Consider the following 21,996-nt stretch of genomic DNA (forward strand, 5'->3'; position numbering starts at 1 on the left):
GATTTTCTTCCCTTTATGAGTCGAACAACTTTGGGACCAGGGGTCACGGACATTATTGAGTTAAAGCTCATTCGATTCGTTGAACTGTTGCGAGTAAAACGTAGTACTACGTTTGGTGAACTTTATTTTTTTTATCGGTTATCGAGGTCAGGAAGTAAGGGCCCAAAATCGTTTTCTCGAGTAAAACAATTTTGGGGAAAAACTTTTTTAGGTAGCCTTGTGGGCCTTGGAGAGACGCACACTTTGAGTATACACACCACCAGGTCCATGTTGACCTGTTGGTGATATCAATCGTTTTAGGTGAAAAAATAGGTGATTTTCCCAAATCCCTGAGCGGCTGCAGTGACATAAGTCCGTGACATGGTGTGTATGGTGAGAGAGCCTAGCCTCTGTAGTACCATTTCATGGAAAAACAACCTTAGATAAGTTTCACTGCAAAGGTTTGGAGAGACTTTAGTGAAAGTTCATCCCAAGTCGACGAAATTCTATCCCTTTTTTTCCTTTTTCCCCCGCTTTCTTGCGGTTTTTTGTGTCGTTATTCATTATTTATTGCTAATAAGAGTGAGATTCACTGAAATAAAGAATTTGTCGATGTATCTAAGTGGTTCTTATACTCTTGGAACGCAAATTTCGATCTACTTATACTATATTCTATATAAAAGTGGGTTATGAAGCATTTTTGGACTTTTTTTGTGGTTATTCAATATTTGTTATCTGAAGTGAAGTAAACTAAAATAAAGAGTTAGTTCATATATCCATGTTGGTTACGTACACTACGATTTTCGATTACTGAAAAATAGTCGAAATATACGAGTAAAACGTTCGAAATTTTAAATCCGTGACCCCTTGTCCCAAAATATCTGGTTTTGTTCGATGTTTTGGAGATATCACCCTTATTTGATTGTCCTGAGCCTTTCAGAGGACTTTCTATTTTACGGATTTTCTTGAATTTTTTTTGATGGATTTTCGATGAATTTGAGGATTTTCTTTCATAAAATTTTGAAAGTTTTTTTTTGACTGCCAAAGAATTTTCTACTATCTCTCGGGTGTGCTAGAAGAAGAAGAATACCCTCTGTTTCTGTCTGTGCTCTGGGTCTCTATAAAGTTCATTTGTGTGATGGCAACAATTCCACAAAAACCAAACAATCACCCGTTCTCAGCTGTGTAATTGAATCTTATTTTATATTTATGTTACACAATAACATCCTTTAATACGAACAGAAATTATATTTTCCAAGTGGGTTTCCACTGACTTCGTACACAGTATATACAAATATACGATTCCATATCAAAGTAACAGCACACGTGTACGTACGTAGGTAGTTTACTTATCGAATGGTCTTATATTTCCTCTATGTTACATTTTATGAAGAGAAGCAATTACCTTAAGTATTGATGACTTTGTATTCGTTCAAGGACGAGATATATATTTGAGCCTTGAGGTTTAATTGGTTTTGTGTTTTCGTTAATCGAACTATCGGTTGAATCGAGAATTTCATTGAAAAAGAAATTATATCGACAAAGTAACGTTGTTGATGGTCAAGGGCATTGTTTTGATTACCATGACTAATTTATAGTATATTCAAATTCCAATATGATTCAGTGACGTTAAAGTTAATGTTCGCTTATAGTAACATGCTGGACAAGAACAGCAACAGAAAAGCGAAAGCCTATAATTTCAATGACCCCCTAAATATTAAAGTAGTAGCCACATTTCCAGTTGAACTCAATGTTAAATTCTGACCGGCCGAACAAAATATCAATCTACATTCTACAATAATATCCGGTCGTTAATGTGTTTATTATGTCATAATTCTTCATTCCGTTTTTTTTAGCTTCGTAACTAACCTATAACAATATCACAATGAAAAGCTTACATCAAAATCAATAATCCACGAATAGAATTCTTTTTGTTTCTGTTGATGGATGCATTATAATGTAATGTGACTACATAGATAGATAGATAGATATACACACCGCACAGCATAGATTATTATTTAACGTAACAATAAGAAAGACGAACGAAAAGTAAAATGACTATGAAGAGCTCGTTGCATTACGGAAATGGAATTGAGATTATTGTGGAAAATCACTTAATATTTTCTTTGTTCAGTTTAATAGAAGGGCATGGGTTTCTTCCTATGTCCAATTATTGCAAAGTTTTCAAAATTTGTTAATCAAAGTCGTTTCCATTTTATGATTCAATCAATAGTGTTTGTACAGATCGTGTTATCGTGAGTGTAGAGCTATCCCGATTTACCATTAGTATAACTAGGTCCCACTTGTTGGGTGGGTCAGATCCCTTGACTGTCTGAACCTGAACTTCTTAATAGTTGTTGTATTGGTAATGATTTATTGGTTGATTAAGAAGAACTACTAGAACAGTCTAAATCTGTCATTAATAATTTAATTCTGTTTTGTTTTACTGAAAATCTTTGTTAAGTCTTGAGACGTTATAAAACTATAGTAATTTTTCATTCACAACTTCATTTTCTGTTACTGGCCTGGTTTTATGCTCATATTAGCCTGCCTATGAATGCCTTCAATAAAAACTACACTCGTTAATTTTTTGTGGTTTATTCGCTTTTGTTAACAAGACAAAATAAAATAACAAGAAAGACTTATTGAAATAGATCAAAAAATTCGTTTAGCAACAGCAGCTACTACATCGTTAGACCAATATAATGTATCTTGAAACCTAACCTCAGGAATTCTGTGCTTTATCAAACATTTTTCTTTAAATCGGTTCAGAACACTGTAACTGGGGTTAACAAAGAGCAGAAAAGGCTTTTTCTGAGAACTACTTCCAGATGGTTGAACCAATACAACCCGTTTTCGAACTTGACCTGAGGATTTCAATACTTCGTCGAATAAAAAAAGTTTTTGAAAATCGGTTGAACTTTGCTCCAGTTATCGTGTTAACAAAGAGCAGAAGAGGCTACTTTCGAGAACTACCACCAGATGGTTGGACCGATACCACTTATATTCGAACTTGACCTGAGGATTTCAATACTTCGTCGAATAAAAAAAAGTTTTTGAAAATCGGTTGAACTTTGCTCCTGTCATCGTGTTAACAAAGAGCAGAAAAGGCTTCTTTCGAGAACTACCACCAGATGGTTGAACCGATACCGCCCATTTTCGAACTTGACCTAAGGATTTCAATACTTCGTCGATTAAAAAAAAGTTTTTGAAAGTCGGTTGAGATTTACTCAAGTTATCGTGTTAACAAAGGGCACAAAATTTTACATTTAACGTTTTTTCATCGCATTTCCATACATTTTTAATCATAGTGAACGTGTTATGTACGGTGTATTTGTTTTCGTAAAACCCATGACTTACAGTCAAGGGAATCTGTGGATAGTAAGAAATATGAACGATATTGATTTATGTGAAAATGGTAGAAAATGGTAGACTATGATCATGGTTCTGACGAACAGTTCCTATAATTCTTTATCAAAAAATATCACCACCAACCAACACAAGAATACAAAACTATTTTTTGTATAGTCCAATTTAGTCGTTCAAAAACGTACTACCATCTCGAGACTTTGTTTTTTTATTTTTTTATTTTATTTTCTATTCTTCAAATTCTATCTCTCAAATGCTGCGTATTATTTTTAAACTTGAATGGAAAATGTAGATTATGTCTTTAAATTGTCATGTATATTATGTGTGTGTTTACTTACGCACTGTGTACAGCACATATTACAACCAGCTCTTTTTATAAATATAACATATCCACACAACGTTTTTCATTTGTGGCCTATGAAGCTGAAAAATTTGTTAGCGGGGACATGGTTTGAACAATTTTTTAAATTACAAAACCAACACCAGTCGCATTCTCATATGAACGCATCATGAGTTCAAGCTCACTTTCCATCAACGTATACGACTATAAATATCTCGATAACATAAAAACACAAAGTTAAACAAAAGATAATTACACTTTTTTATGATCATTTTCGTTGGTATGTGATGTACTCTCAGTGTTGGTATTACAACTAAAGGCACAAACTAGCACTCGTTTGTTATATAGACGAGAAAAAAAAAACTAAATGAAATGAAATGCATTGAATGTTATGAGGTCTACTCTACATCAATTTCCAACTTTTATAATACATACACGACGACGTTATACTTATAAGTTGGAAAAACAGAAATAAAATGAATTTTATTGCAAGAAGGATGGGTCATTGGGGTATATTGAACTTGGTTTCATTGCCTCGTTTTCCTTCAAGTTTTATTTGTTGTCGTTTTTGTAGAATGGTTTGTGTCGCAAATAGAATTGTACATACAGCCGATCTTATAATATATGCAAATAATGTGTAGTTCATCGTGTTCTGCGTTGTGAGACCTGCACACACGCTTCACAGTCGTTTCGCAATTATTCCGTCCACCAAAATTTTATTCACTTTCTCGGAGATTTAGTCGTATTACCGTCAAAAAGACATTTGAAAGATTGACTCCTCAAGATCTCAAGTTCAACAATAGTCGCAGGAAACGAGTGTCAAGAGAACAATTTTTAAAAAAATGTACAAAACGTCCGACATTATAGTTGTATTAGATTGCATAGCGTACAGGCGACGCTCAAAATAGACAATTTGTTGTAGAAACATCAGACACAGCAATTTGAATAACAAGCTACTGCTACACTCTTATCTCGAGTTACGAATTGCATAACACTTTTGCTTTAAAAAAAAATACTTCCAACCGGCTGTCATTTTATTGCTCTACTTGATTCGACCAATAAAACTCAAGGACATGACAAACTGAAATTCTTCTGTAAGAAATGTAACATTTTATCCTCGTAACCTTTAACCTTAAACAATTTTGTGTGCGGGTGGTTAGCTGCCCTAGGTACATTGAACAAAATAGAATTGAATCTTAATGGGGTTGAATTTACACATATATATAGCACACACGTCCTTATATACACACACAAGCAAACGAACACACATGATTTACATGAGGGATCTGAAGGGATCATACCACCTACTTGCTATTTTATTAAATTGGTGAATTGGTCATAGTTGAATTGCGTTTTTTTTATCTTCTTCGTAATTTCGTTTTACTCCTCATAAATTACGAACGAATCGTTGAACGAAAATTGACTTGCAAAAAGTGAATTTTCAACAATTTCAGCATTCAATGTAATGTTTTAATTGTATGTAATACACAGCGGAAAAATTGATGTGCCATAAAATGTGAAACATAAATCGTAAACCTCATCATGTTCAACCTAAATATAAAAGTTGCTGAGTCCCTTCTTAATCGACCTTGACTGGTTCTGCTCGGTCATCCGCTTGTGTATTAAGAGATCAGTGCACTGAGTTCGCGATTCTTCGTTCCGATGCACATGTATACGTATTGTAATATATATAATACACACACTGTACACACCATCAATTTAATGCATTTTTCGCAGCGCTGCAAAATGCAATTTCATTTTTTACAAGTGCAACGACATCATTCGTATTAAATGTATTTTTCACTTAATGTAAATATATATGAGAGATATATGAGAGTATCATATTGAAATTGGTATTTGTGTACGGTGCAGAATGTGTGGTTTAGATCTTTTACTTGTGTAGTCAAATTACACCCGTACATACAACTTAATACTTGCGTTCAATTCAGATAGTTATTTATTCTAATTAATTGCTTATAAAAGTGCCAAATTTGGCTGAAACGTCTTATGACAATGACTACGTGGGCATTCTCTGCAGAGAGAGTGGTTTAGTTAAGATATCAGAGACAATTTACGATTATATCGGTCATAAGTGTTCTCAATGTGTCGGCGATCATTAAAAAAAAATCGTCAGACAACTGAGCGACAAGGTGGATCTATAAAAATGCATTTTAGTCATCATTTTTATGAGCAAGCAAACTGTGTCTGATCTTTTCTGTTTTCAGATTGAACAATATGAGTGGGTTCATGTTCCAAACGAGAAAAGGTTCAAATCAACCCTGCACGGATGGAATGATCGACACATTTTAAGAATTGAAATTAAGTCCAATTAAGGGTCAATCCCTTCGATATAGTTGAGGCTTAGAATTGGTCAATTGTCAGATCTTGGTTGTAAATTGATGTGGGCATTAGTGACTTTTTGGTACGTATGTCTCTGCTACCGTCAAGAGAGTGTTTGTTGGGCTAAAATTGTAAACAGTTGAGCCGACTTCAGTCTGACTTATGATGTCATTTTCATCTACAATCTTGCCTTTTCCAAGACGATTGAATTTCTAAAACGTATTTCGAGCTTAGTTAAGTCGAAATTTTGATTGAAGTATTGTTCTTTCACTAATGAAGACAATGTGACAACATTTCTAGAGTTCAGATAGCGATAGCAATACCCAATCTAATATAAAGCATAAACTGCAGCGAAAACAGTTATCTCAAATTGAATTTATTCTAAATTGTCTCATACAACTGAACTTCTCCTCTACATTCCACATCATATATTCCATGCGAAAACATTCGTATCCTCGAACTTCCCTGTCCTTGCACTTAAACATTCGTCCTTGTGCATGCGCATTATTATTTTCCAGGCAATTCGAACAATAAAATTTATTTTATTTTTTAGAATTTTAAATTAACAAAGAGCCAGCGAAAAATAGCACGGCTACAAAAACAATAATCACAATCCGGTTGTTACATGCATTTCGTGTTTTTGTTTTGTTTTGTTTTTGTTTTTGTGTTAAAAAAAAGAGTTTATGTTGATAATCTTGTGGCGACAATAATTTCTGCCACCAATCTCCACTACTCCCATCCACACAACCAGACATAATCTTTTTTTTTTAACTTCACTGCCATAGCAGATACGATATTGGCAGTGACACTGGATGCTCTTGAATCGATTATTTTTGTCGGCACACTATTGCACTGCTGAAATTAGCCGAACCAATACGCTGAAAGACAATATATCTCTCTAGCATGGGCTTGATATTATACCATCAAGAGTTTGCATTCCAATATTAGAAAATTATATATACTCCGTGCACTGTATGCAGTTTTACCACTACAACTGCATTTCGTTAAAGTGCATTTAGCATTTTGCTATATACAATACAGACACACAATTGCTGGAAAATTTGCAAACTAAGTGAATTGTATATGCGTTTGACTGTGGAACGAGCCGTTAATGGTGTGAGTAGTTTATGAAATAGGTTTCGGTTCAGCAAAAAAAAGAACCGTGTACCTTAAATTGCTTGCAACAAATGAATGTCAATCAAAATATTGTCCATTGCATGTTCTGAAAAAAAAAGAGTTCTACGGAAATATTATGCTAAATAAAATGGAATCAGACGCTCCTTAATCATGTAGTCCGGATGTGTTTTATGGTTTGTTGATTTTTCATAAAATAAACGAAACTAACTAACTGAGGAGAGTATACATTCAATCAGGGGGATTCATTAATTCGGCATTGTTAATGGAAGTTGCAATTACAAATTTTTGTATTTTTCGTTATATAAAAAAATGTCTAATTAGGACCGTTGGCGCCTGACTCTTCATTCAATATTTTCCTTTGATTTTCTCTAATCTTAGCTGAGATTATTGAGATTTACCATGTTCTATCCCTTCGATTTTTTTCCCATTTCATTTTCTACTGTCTGGCCTGCAAAGCATTGGGGTTGTCTTCTATTAAATTACATACATCAAGCCTTATATATTACTTTACATTGCCTCACAGACCCACTCCCGTTTATTTATCCACAATACCCAGATCGTGCATATAGACCATTATTTCCATCATTATATAACTGGAATATGTACTCCCCACAGTCCCAGTTGCATACACACATATAGGTTGAAAATCATTCCCTATTTTAGAATGCATTTGTAGTCGTTTTTCCATTTATTCTTCAATTTTATACCAAGGGCAATATATACTATTTGTACACATATAAGTTTCGGTCGTCTAGGTAACGCCCTTCAATATAATGGTACAAGTGCAACATTGGGATGGAATCAAAGGTTCAAGGTGCCGTCAAGTGTACGTTTTAATGATTTTCATAAAAACGTTGCATATAGATCTCTCTCTCCGATGGTATTTTATCCATTACCATTTTTTGCTGCCTATATACAATATTCTCAGTGCAATTGAAAAGCCTACCATCATCCGTATCAACTCCCTTCTGATTATGCTTTAGAGGGAATTTAATTACTTGGGGTTGTGTTGAATCGTTTCTGATAGAAACTCGGTATCACATTTGCCAAATTTATTCAGCGATTATTTGCTTACGATGTCATCGGGACATCATGTCGATTTCGATATTTGATTTGGTGATTAAGGCAATCACATGGAATAAGTCGGATGGCAAAACAATTTTTTTTTGGCGTAAAATGAACATGTAAAATCGATAGTCAATAGGTGAACGATTCCAATTGTCTACTGTCTACTCCCATAGGTCGATTTATTATTTACATCTAGACTAAACGCTAAACTTGAGTGAACAGCTATCCTTGAAGATATTCATTCATTCTGCGTACGATTTAAAACGATTTGTAAGAATCGCAAATATTTGTTAAAAATCATGGAAAATCACTCTATCTTCAAACGTATACAAATATTTGAAACGAAAGTGCAAGCTGCAAACTTGATACTTGCACCGTTTCTTCACTTGCTACACCTAATTTCTGCACCTCTCCAAACTGTGTGCAACATAAAGCACATTTTCATTTTGAAATCAAAAGCATTCAACTTCAACTATTCCACTGCAGGTGGCGTTACATACTGCATTGCAATCCATTGTAATCTTTCATTTTCGATGTGTAAATACGCCGTTGGTATTACATTCGAATGTTGTATATGGCACGACATTCAAGATATTTTACAGGAATTGGAAATTAGATAATTCAAAACGTCGGCGGACAATTACTGTTGAATTAATTAAATCTGTGAAGTATAACTGTATGTGTTGACTCTTTCGAAAAATTTAAAATATTCATTTCCATCTCTCACTCTGATCAACACCTATCAACAGCACACTCCACTCTACTAAGACTCGAGGTCAACAACCCAGAAAATATTTATTTTGCCTGTAATATCCTGTTCGATGAATTTGTCCTTCATCTTCCAATCGTATCTGCGCAATATATCGGAAACATGAAGAATAAACCATCGAAAAGCACATATTTTACTGAAAAATAACACTGCCATGGTACACAACAGCCAAACAACGACGTCGCAACAAAAATGTTGTTGTTATTTATGATGTGTCCCACAGGGAATTACCATTTTCGCTCTTTTATTTTCAATCCATTCAACAACATCCATTCCTCATTGAAGATGAACTGCGTAATGAGAACCATATCTTCGTGCTACTGTGGCAGGCACCGCTCAAAATAATATACAAAATTTCCTTCTGGGCCGTATTTTTTTGGTTGCCATTATACCCAGTATATACCCAGCCAATCGAGAAGAATTTTTCCGTTTTATTTTCATTTATCCCGAAATGTACACCCCACATACATATACCCTCTTTCCACCGAATAAACATTTATGTGCGAAATGTTGGGTATAACGAACGGCCTTGACTTACAATAACCTCGTTATCGATCGAGTGAAAAAGGCACACGTGGCACTGCCAACCCACATTTTAATGCTTTTCTCATCTGAGCCGGGTATCCATATTATATAATCTATGTAGCAAACCACCTTATTGACAGGGTTGCTTGTCGTACAATTTGTATATAATATTTTGTTGTGTCGCCTCCAAATTGAATGCAATTAAATTGCCGTAATTTGAGCATTGCCGAATTTCCGGTTAGGTAATAAATGATAAAATGATAAACCTCTGACATCTACGGTTCATTATGCAATATTTTCGGAAAATGTTTGAGACGTTTTTGTTTTGAATAACCCTGCCACTGTTATATAAGTCATTATGTTCCATGTTACGTGTTCGTTTTTCTGTTAATATGGAATGAGTTTGAAGTGGGTAACCAGGACCAAGTATATATACACATCGAACTGCGTCGTTTTAATCTGGGGACTTGCTAGATTTCGATGTGTGGGTGGACGAAATGCCGGGACTAGGTCAAAGTACTTTGTACTGCGTGTGTCTCTTCTCTATACATAAGCATGTGGAAAAGAAAATATTTTGGTATGTTTTCATCGCTTTCTTATGTAGCAGATGGTAACGAAAGCGAATTTCGGTGTACAGCAGCATATACACAGCAGTATCACGTTGAAGATGGTTTATGCAAGAAGAAAAATGTTTTGTTTTTCAGGTATATTTAGAAGCCGTATAGATTATTTCTATGTTTATAAGGGATGCTTGAAAACATCTTGATAATCAATCTAAATTAAATGATAATTTCGGAACCTACAGCTTAGGTCAATATAGTATAGGAAAGGTCATCAAAATTCTGGGTAGAAAAGTAGAAATAAGTTGTGCGAATGATGAACAAAAAGATATTTGGACTTAAATTTTGTGTTATTGTTTACATAATGAAAGCAATTAATTTTATCGACGAAAGTAAGGAAACACCGAACATAGGGATCAGCGAAAGTTTTTAAATATGTGCAACATCGCACTGAATGCAGACATTTAAATAACACTTTTGCCTAAAATTATGCTTTTGTTGACCACAGCCTGCACAACTTGTACAAACAACAAGCATAACAACAATTTAATTGTAGAATCTGAATCTGGTACTTCTTTTGTTCAAAGATATTTAATCACAGATTGATATAAAATCTATTACTTCATTTGGTTTTAACAAAAAATTGGCTATTTATAAGACCACATTGGACGTACATCCTTTATTTTCGTCGTCGCTGACGATAACATATGACTAAAGTCATCCTATTTTGCAATTGATCGTGACGACGTATCTCAAAAATGTATTGTTAGGTACCTAAACATCTTGACGGCTGAATCTGGCGATCATTTTTCGATGTAAAAGAGATAACGAGATAAGTTTCCAATTGTATTCTCGATACGCACAAGCAACAAGTTAAACTTACTGCAGAAAACACAATTCATATACTAAATGCAGAGACTGTTTCAGCTGTGTAGTTGAATGCGTGATTGATGCAATCGGAAGTGGGAATGTAAGTGGTATTTGTGAAGTGTTGGTTGGTGGGAGGTTTTTTCTAGTTTTGAATGTTCAAACATTTCATTCGAAAATTGTAAGTCGCACAGTTGCTTTGGGAATTCAAATCGAATTGAATTCTCTGCCTTAGATTCGATTCCATTTTTCCACTGTACGCGGAACAGTAAATGGAGCTGTTGAATAAAATTAATTGAGCAAACAATTATACCAATTGTGACAATCTTTAAATTATTGGCAAAAAAAATAATTAATATTTATACCGCGTGCTGATATCAAACCATTTTATTGTTATCAAAAAAATGCTACGCCATATGAAATTTATATGAACCAAAATAAACACCTTCTGATCCTCTCTGCGATAAACGTTCAAATATCTAATACTTTCCTATACACAGCACTGTTTTATTTGGCATTAAAATGTCTTATCTCACACAAAACATGATAATGACACATTGGGTGAACGACCGAGCTGTTGAACGACCTTCATCATCTAGGCCAAGCGAATATTTCTGTATACGATTCCTATATGTATATGTGCTTTTTTGCCGACATGAAATAGAATGGAAGTATGAATAGTTTGAATATAGTTGTTGAATGGATGTTTGTGAAGTAGTTCCGAGAATGAGACTGCGCATTGAACAGTATCTCACTATTCTTAGATTAGTGCTGTTCCATTTCTGTACTGTAATGTATGTGATGTTTATGACAAATAGGAAAACAAAAAATATTGCACAGATAAGTTTTCTAAAATTAGACCAGTAACGCCCTCTCATGCAACAGAACCGATAAAAATAATTCTAGAAAATTGACAAACAGTTCACTTAAAAGGGAAGGATTTCAAAATCCCGTAACCTTTTAGTCGCTACATCTCATTATTTTTAAAATTTAAAAGGGACAGGGTGAGCAGTTATTATCAGCAGTCACTCATTTTGATACAGCAATACAACGATCCAGATAAAATCAAATTTTCCTCAGTCATATTAGAAGGTTCTTTCTGTAATAAGTTTGAGCCTCTCTCAGATCTTAAATCGTTTCAATGCAAAATTGGTATGAGAGTGTGCAACGTTTTGTTGGAAGTGGAGGATTCGCGTAGCAGAACGAACAAAATAGCTTCAAATGAAACCAAAATTGACTTTATTGACGACTAAATAATTTAGATGTTTAGTCCTGCAGAGATAGTAACAGAATGCGTAATTTAATGTTGGTTTCATTTAAAGCTATATTGTTCGTCGTGTTACGCGAGTCCTCCACTTCCAACAGGTTATGGGCCCAGTTATTAGGAGAATAATAAACGAATGACAAATTTTGTATACGTCAATCAAACACATTTCCAATTCCACTACAACGAACAAATGAGCCCGTTCACAAAATCATTATGTCCACCGGGCCGACATTAGGTCATACTTATATACTTTTACTCACAGCATCCCCGGAAAATGAGTTATTACTTTCGTTGACATGAGCGTTCAAACTCATTTCCCGGTGGATTAGTGAGTATGAGTAAATTATCATACGGAAAGGTTTGAAACTTTATATTTTGCCTGATGTGGCTGCCTTCGGCTCAAGTTGCGCCACTGTAAGGTACAAACAATGACGTTATCTGTTTGTCTTAATGTAATTGCACAATGTAAAGACTACTTTTGCGAAAACATTTTCCAATATTTTTTTGAATGTTCCATCACTTTCATTTTTCCAAAAATGTATAAAAATTTAAGAAAATGTGGCGAGAATTTAGCAAAATGTTATTGAGAAAAATATGGGAAAATGGTTTCCCGAAAATAGTCCCCGATTTTAAGAGTAAAAACTTTTTCGGATAACATGAAATTTACAGATTTTACAAGCATTTTTATTGTAATTTATGTATAGAGTGGAATACAACACTCATAACTTATGAGTAGATCGCGGAGAGCGTAGAGCCGATTAATTTTTCTTGCTCTAATCGACATTCTTAGCTTCAACGAATTTTCGACGGCTAAAATGGAATGAACACATTAAATCTGTTACCTATTTCGTTCAACATATCACGAAGATTCCAAATCAATTTTTCGCTTCACTCGTTTTAACAGAAATGGTTCAATATTTGAAAAGACAACACAGATCATCGCTTTATTTTGTCGTGGTAATCGATAACAGATGCCTATCTGCCTGTGAAAGGCTACACAACTTATTGGGGATTCATCTTTTCGCCATTTTTGGCCATTTTTGAATCTATTGATATTGACAAACCTGACATGACAGATCTCATTTATTGAAAAATTCTTTAACTTCTGTTGTTAGTACCTCATAACACATATTATGAACTAATCACCCACCCTAATCCTATTCAATTTTTCTGCATCGTTCAGTCGCTTTTTCCAGGCTCAACTTAATTCTTAAACATTATTATCTATCACAATGGCACCTCTAGGTGTTTTAAGTAGATTTTATCTGCATTTGTCCACCCACTAATAAGATATCTTAAATTATACGTATGCACAAAACATACAATTACTACAGCCTCACAGTTGAACACGTTTTTTTTCCTCATTTATTATCGTAAAGCATTGAAATAATTGACACACAGTCAATGTACGATATTGGCACAGTTTATTCAACGCAACACCAACGTAACTCATAGTCGCGTTTCGCTTGTGTGTTTCATATATATATGAAGCATTAGAACTATATATTCGTTATAATATGAGAAATTGTTACTGTTCAAATGTCTCATAAAGCAAATCGACATGCGAAATTCATGTCGTAAACATTTTAGCGCACTCACTTTGCATGATTCAAAATGTACAAATCTTACTTTACTTTGAATGTTTCGGTGAAGTATAGATTTTTCTCTCGTCTGTATGCAGTACACCAACTGAAATTGAACGATATGTTTCAGGTTTTGTGATTATTGCACAGGGCAACAGTGGCGTCCTATCAGTTTCTACACTCCTAGAGTCTGTGAAACGTATTGGAGAATATTTGAAGTAATCTTAGAACTCGCCTCGAGTCCTACTAATAGCCTTTTAGTTACAATGGATCACCGTTGTAATGCAACAATGCTCACTGACACTGTTTACAAAACACCATTCATTCTACAGCTTTGGTTTTCAAAATAATTCAGTAGAACTGCACATAATAAATCCTATCAATTAATCTACAATGCAACATATTGAATATTGAGTTCAAATCAATAAGTCAACGCAGTTGTTTAGTTACCGATTTGAAAACCTTAAGCCAGTCGATTGCTCAATATGTGTGCATATAAGCAACAAAACTATTTAATCGTGTTACGTAACATACACGTAATTAATCAAAGGAAAAAAAAAACTCATGAACAATGGAAATAATTTCAATATATGCAAAAATACTCAGAAAAATGCAGTCCAAGTCGTTCACGGACCAGTAAACTAATATTTTCCGATCACCAATTGTGATTGCGCATATCGGAATTTACATTTGAGATAAAAGTTAAGTGTTTCGTTTCCATTTGTCGAAGTCGAGTCGAATTCATAAATTTATCGGAATTTTGGGAAGTTTAATCAACAAATCCGTTTAACATTGGATGGACTATTTAGAAATGGTTATGCATATCGATCGAGGGCAACATGAAAGAGCGTAAAACCATTTTTTAAACGACCATGTCTTTGGAACCACGGATTTTGCTAAATTTTGTTCCCCTGAAAGCAGTCAACATTTGTCAGATTTTGAGCCATATATTACGTTTAATTTACCAATGCAATGGTTCCAAAGATATGGTCGTTCAAAAAAAAATTGTAGGACGCCCTTCAGTCATGTTGCCTTCGATATACATGCGTAGTTCGCAAGGCTCGTCTTACTGATTGTCAAAATCGTTATGTTCGTCATGTTTTTATAAAAGAAAAACTTACAGAGAAAATATTCTGCAAATCTTGGCCAAGTCTTGACTTGATATCTTCACAGGCTACGTCCCATGAAAATTTCAATTTTTTGAATAACCACTGGCGGTTCTAAAATGTTACTGTTAGTAAGAGTCTACGAATTGTTTAATTCACGGCATGAAACCGTCGATGACGACAAGATTTATTACAACTTATAGACAGTTGAAGCAGGTGATATTACCACCAAATTTAAATCATAAATTTCATTAAATTATTGACCATTAAACCGTGGTCCATTCATTTTCTCATTCTTTTCTCTTTAACAATAAAAAAGTTTTTTTTTACTGTATACAATGACCGTTGATCCAATACATCTGATGGTAATACATTCTTTAAAAAAAAACAGTTTCTCATTTCATTGAAAGCGAAATTATTGTTTTTAATTCACTTTTTAAAATCATCATTTACCTGAAATTGATAGTGAAACCATTGGTGCGATGAAGAAATAAAATATGGAAACGAAGAAACCGTATTACAACCAGTACAGTTAAATGGTCGAGGTTCTTTTTTCCATATTGAAAACCGAATATCGTTTTGTTGTTTGTTTGTAATTTATTTTTGTTATATTTTTCACCGGAACTTGGAGTTTGGTTTTGTTGCTGTTTTTTTGCTTTAAACAAACCATTGTGTCAAGGTAGAGAAATTCAAAATATTGTTGTTTGTACTGTTGTCGTATTACACACATTTTAAATTCATTAACAAGCACGAGAATCATAATAAAACTATCAAAATGTGTATCGTTGTGAGGTGTCTAAATACGAAAACATTACAAACAAAAATTTTAATGAAAATATTTACCAAGAAAAATAATAAAATAAAAACTGAACTGAGCAAATATAAAAATGAAATGACCTATATTTGTACACCAAAATCCACTGAAATTGCCCAACGATCAGCGGTGTTTCTTATTAGCGACTTTACTATGTGTAGCGATTATGCTCGACCCCATTTATGTTTATGTTGTTCGCGTTTATGCGTTAATATTGTTGTATATATACATTCAAAGTTTCAGTCAAATCTAAACTATTTCAAAGATTCGAATGCTATTGCTCCACACAATTCAGTTGAAATTTCATTTTGGTCATAAAGTAAATTTGATAGGATTTCGACAATTAGGCAACGTTCTCGAAACACGAATGTAGAGAAGGGGCTTTGATGTCACCTTGTTGTAGGGCTAAGCTTGTATTTTAGGCAGTTTAGTTCAGGGACTATTTTCGGAAAAACATTTCCCCATATTTTCGCGAACTTTCGCATATTTTCTTAATTTTCCCACAAAATATATTTAAGAAAATTTGGAAAAAAAATGTTGGAAAATCCTGGAAAATAGCGAAAAATGTTTTCCCAAAAATATTCTCTGACTTTACCAAAATTCTTAAAATTTCAGAAAATTATTGGTTTTCAAGCGAATTTGAAAGGGACAGCGAAGCGAGGATCTACTGATGTTCCTTAAATATCCTTAAAAAATCAACAGCAACACGGTATTAAATCTAAATCTATTACTTCTCTTGTTGAAAGTATTTTCATACATTTGATAAAAATCTTTTACTTCAATGGTTTAAACATATATTTTGATAAATAAAAGAGGACTACCCAAAGCTCATCGCTCATTACTGCCTTTGCTGTCGATAACATATGATTAGCTTTATCTACGTGGTTTAGATCTCGAATTAGTAGTTCTGACAGTCTACTAGCAATTTTTCTTATTCCAATGACCTTTTGCCATTGTCCTACCTTTGTAAGACGATCTTTACGAGATTTTGACTCTAAACAGCGATAAAAAGACTGCAAAAGTCTTGTGCGAAATATCTAATGATTTTGATGGTAGATTTCTCCATCTGAACCTTACCTTCTTTATTCGAATAATTTGCCAATTTAAATTTAGTTTTTGTTAATGAGCCACACCAAACACGAATCGTCATTCGTTTTACCTATCAACGGCCAGATTTTGCTTAAGCCGTTAATTTCTTGAATCAAATTTTATTTATTTATTTGAATCCCAAAATATATCGGCCATGCTCTAATTTACATTGTAATTCCACAGCAATCAATACTTCCATAGTTCCAATTAAATTATGATTTTGTAAATTGATCGATATGCCATGCAATAATAGTTCGTAAAACCGAAAAACGTTATTTTTTTCGAGCTATAAAACTTAGCAACAAAACAACCCAAAGAACATTAAACTCGAATTAAAACAGAAAATGTAATTTACTCTCAATAGCGCATAATATTCGCTTTTCGTTCTCAATTCATTTTACATTATTAAACAATCGAAAAACTGTGTCGATGTCCTCGTCAAGGTTTTTGCAATAAAATATTCTCTAATACGAAAAACTCTAAACTCGCGGCGCTGTTTCAAACTCGGTTATATAGACGTGAGTATAGTGTTGCTTTGATATTATTAATAGAATGTATGAAAACGTAATGTAACGTACCACTAGATTTGAAAATAAAATGTTTTTAAGGTAGGTAATATAGCTTTACCCACTTTAATATGCTACAATCGGTGCACAAGTGTTGCATGATAGGATTCAATAGGTTTCGGTTTATATGAAATGCATTCGAAAAACCTTGCTGGCAAATTATTGGGTCTCAAGAGCTCTCACGTTGACGTATAATTGTAACATTTTAAAGTTCATTCGAACAGAATTTTTTCCATTTTATGATTTTATGGTTGTCGGAACTAACGGCAAGATAGGGAACGGTGGGATTTAGAAATCAACTTTGTTTGACATAAATAACCACGAATAAAGAACGAAAAATGGAAAAATGTAAAAATATGAAAGGGGGTGGTCATTTGGGATGGTTGAAATTATTCGAGAGAAATGAGGAGACGGTCCACAGTCAAGGTATTTTAATGTATTTAAGAAAAAAGAGCGCCATCAAACACGGTAATGACTTCCAAACTGCATATATGTTCCAAACTGCATATATGTTCCAAACTGCATATGTTCTAAACTGCACATGTACCAAGCTAAAGCCATACGTAGCTAGTCATATGATCCATAAAAATTTGTCGATTCCTATTTTCGTAAGCATGGTCTATCCACTCCCCCGATCAAAATCGAGTATACGTAAAATTCCAGTCTGTGCCTCAGCTGCTCGTCAAGCATAAAAATAATTATCGCAGCCAATAATTCACTTACATTCATTAAAGTAATAATACAATATTCTTCACCTATACACCAAATGAACGAATAAGAAACACTTCACGTATTATATATACAGCTTCGGATCGTGCATAACCGTTTCATTTTTATTTGCACACGATTTACATATCTGGGTATGACGTATTCCTAGCGGTGTGTACACTATAGAATATAACATCGTTGCACATGTACACCGAAATGTCATACCGATCGTAACAGTGCGCGAGATTTTCAGTAACCAGTGTCCGTTAGACATTTGCGCCATTCAAACGTGTGCCCATACAGTTTACATATAGTTTTTCTTTCTTTCTTTTATATTCGCTTCATTTCGCGTAAAATAATATCGGTCTGTTGTTGGTGATTGTATTCACACTTGGTTGAACGGACTCGATAAAAAAGGAAATTGGACAAAGGAAAATGATGATAGTGTTTCCCCGATAAAAGGAATATTATCGAGCAACAAGTGATACATAAGGCGAATGTTAATTTATGGAACACGTGTGACAATATAGGGCGCCAAGACTTTGCTCAATTTGAATTAAATTTTTGTTTTTTTGTGTGCTAATTTTGATTAACAATTCAAATTCTTGACAATACAACGAAGAACAATGAACCTATTCGTAATTTTGTTTGTGATCTAAAGAACTGTTTAGTGATTATGCCTAGACGAGTAAAACTGAAAGAAACTTGTAAATCCATTGTTGCCATTCAATTTATGTAAATAGAAGTGTGGCGTACTTATGTGTTATTAAGTAAAATAAGTTATAGATAGAGACACGATTAGTATACCAATTTAGAATCGCTAAGTAGTGAAATTTTGTTGTGGTTGTTTAAATTAAATACTTCAGCTATTAAAATATAGTATTTCCAATCGTCTTATCAGTATTTTTAACTGAATTTAGTTCAAAATGACCGTTGGTGAACGTGAAATTTTATTTGTAGACCCAAAAGAAACGGATCAATTGATTGGAAGAGTGTTAGCAGGTAACATACTTATTTTACTAATTAATATCCAATCCGTATCTGGAATTATTTCCGGACATTGGGTACGGCTTGCGTATTTTATTTCCTAGAAATTAATTTAAATTTATTGTCGCTTATCAAATTGGTTTCTTTACGCCACTACGCACACTCTTATTGGAAACTAATCATTATCATAGGACGCAGGTCTTTATCAAAGAAAATTGCAATAATTTACCAATTTCAAAATTTTTCTTGGAATCAATAATTTAGAAAAACTCGATCAAATGAACGGCAGAGATTTTTTTTGCAAAAACTGGCCTCGTAACAGGACCTGAAACCGTCTCAAAAATATCTCAATATGGCTTGACCTGACCTGTAGTTGACAGATTATTGCAATCAGGTCAAACGTGACCTCAAACCTGTCAGATTGCTCACGTTATCTACTGATCTGACAGATTTAAACGAAAACCTCGATAAAACGAGGTGGTACGGTCAGACTTTTTTCCTAATCTGAAATATTTTCCCATTTTTTCCTTAATTTTCACAAAACAAATTTTTGGAAAAATTTGGAAAAAATAAGGAAAATATCGGAAAATCTCGTCCGTTCCTGTTTTGTACTCAAGCTTTTTTTTACACGATCACCGTTAACAATTCCCTAAGATTTGTAAGCACTGAATCTAGTACTTCATTAGTTGAAGTAACTTTACCAATATTTAACATTACTTAACCTTTCGGAAATAGCTAGCAAATCACATAATCTGTTTAAATCTACTACTTCTTTCGTTTAAAGTATTAAAAAACTTATTTTATTCAAAATTCATCGCCTGTTTTTGTCGTCGTTGGTGGTAAGAGCTGACTAGCCGTTTCTGAAAAGTTGCAATAATGCAATGCCAGGAAATTATTCGTTCGTTAGTTAGATGAATATAACTTCGATTTAAAATTGTTATGACTAAGACAAAATGCATTGTCTGCAATCTATTAGAGTATAACAACTACATAAGTATACATATGTAAGCTAAACTCACACAATACACCATTATCAAACTATGATTTGACCTTCCAAACTCCAAGCGAATATATCTATTTCAATTAGCCTTTTACTCAACAACAATATTACAACCGAGCGCACGTCATAATCATATTTCTGTCGTAATGAGAATCATGTGCAAATTTTGTTTAAATTACTCATAGAATCTCCGTCTCTTTTACCACACACAATTAGTATCTCGACACTTTATAGTTTTGTTCAATTGAAATTAAAAAAATAAATTCATTAGAAAGAGAACTCCTTGACTCAAAAAGTACACAGAATCATATATCCTACAATATACAATTTAACGTTTGCTTTCATTTAAATGCAAGTGTTTCTGCTGCTCTGATATTGTCTGATCCGTGTAAAATATACGATATATACACATACACTTCGTTCATGAATATATATATTATGCACAATATCTCTTCTCGTGCATGTTCACATCTTCTTTACTCTTGCACAAAACGAAACAGAGCTGCTATAAAATTCGTTTTTCGTAAACTGGGTTACACAATAATTGTGTGTATATTGATGTCATACTGGGGATCATTGACCGCCGTCGATCCGTGGCCTAGTTGCTTGAGCAAAAAAAAAAGTGAAAAAAAAATGGTTTGAATGTATTTAGTGACTTTGAATTAGCGATAGGAATTTCATGTTAATGTTAGCAACGAAAATCACAGAAAACTAAAACGAAAATTCGAAACGAAAAATCTAATAGATTGCTATCGACGCGTCGTCGCCAAGGCAGTTAATTTGGGTCAATTTTCGAATCATGATCATCATGAGTCTGTGGAATGATACTCGCGGTAGTAAATCCAAAAACGATTTGTCAAAAGAAAAATTATCTGTCAAAATGACAGGCCTGCATTTTATCAGGATCCAAGGACCCACCTTTTGTTATAATAAATAATAATTTCGTTTTTCGACTGCTAACTTACCTAGAATTAAAGTGACTAAACATTTCTCAGGTCGACCATTTTTCTCTGATTTGGGAGCGAATCATACATCGCCTTTCGCTCTACCTATACATACGTCTTTGAGCACTCATCTTTTTATTGTCGATCTGCTCTCTATGTATTCAATTAAAAACGATACTAAAGCTGAATTATGCATTCGCCAAGGTTCCATCAATATTTCTTTCTGTTGCAAATATCAAACAGCTCGGCGTTCTACGAAAAATTTATGTCGAGGGTAATGAATCGGAATCTAGCGGACAATATACTGGAAAGGTTTCGTGCCGTATACTCGACGTCTGAGCAGAAATGATATTGGAATTAAGAAAATGGGCAGACCTCTTTACTTTTCATGTGTTTGCTGATTTATTTTGTTTGCATAAAATATTTCACTTTTTGCGAAAATATTTTTCGCACATAATGCTACATGATCCGCGTCTGCATGTAAAATATTTTATATAATTTTCGTCAATAAAGTTGAATATATTTTCACTTTTTAATTCTGTTATTTATTTCCAATGTACGTTCATACACTGTACACTGTAAATTTCTGCTTACAAGAAAAACCTAAACTCTAAAATACCAAATCGTCTGCTGCTAATCAAAGACGAATTTTATAGAAAGAAAAGTTATATTTTATTAAAAAATATTTAATTTTTTCATTTTTCAAATGAATTGAAGCCTTGAATTGAAATTTATAGCTCGAAACATTTATTGTATACGCAGAGACACTCCAATTTATATTAGATTTGCTAACAGTGTGACGAACTTAATGAAACACATACAGTTTCCGCGCAAGTAGGTCGTGTACGTGCGAGTTCAACGCACTTTATATTGAAAGAGAAACGAAGGCCACTTTATAAACGAGAATGAATATGAAAATCTTCGCTTACAGGTCGATGTGTGCGTTTATGCATGTGCGAGAAGGAGAGGCCGATATGA

The 21,996-nt window shown here is 33.8% G+C and overlaps 1 protein-coding gene across 2 annotated transcripts in view; it reads left to right on the top strand.

Moving 5' to 3' along the window:
- LOC119066659 (ecdysone-induced protein 75B, isoforms C/D) overlaps positions 1-21,996 on the top strand; it is a 102,130-nt gene that overhangs the window by 7,191 nt on the left and 72,943 nt on the right. The window contains exon 1 of one of the 2 annotated variants that reach the window (XM_037169235.1): positions 18,296-19,089. The exons of the other annotated variant lie outside the window; for it this stretch is intronic. Within the exon in view, the coding sequence (XP_037025130.1) occupies positions 19,014-19,089 (76 nt within the window). The 5' untranslated portion in view covers positions 18,296-19,013. Of the gene's footprint in view, positions 1-18,295; positions 19,090-21,996 lie in introns of those variants that run through there. 2 annotated transcript variants of the gene reach the window in all.

The sequence above is a fragment of the Bradysia coprophila genome, chromosome IV (assembly GCF_014529535.1).
Source record: "Bradysia coprophila strain Holo2 chromosome IV, BU_Bcop_v1, whole genome shotgun sequence".
Taxonomy (NCBI): Eukaryota; Metazoa; Arthropoda; class Insecta; order Diptera; family Sciaridae; genus Bradysia; species Bradysia coprophila.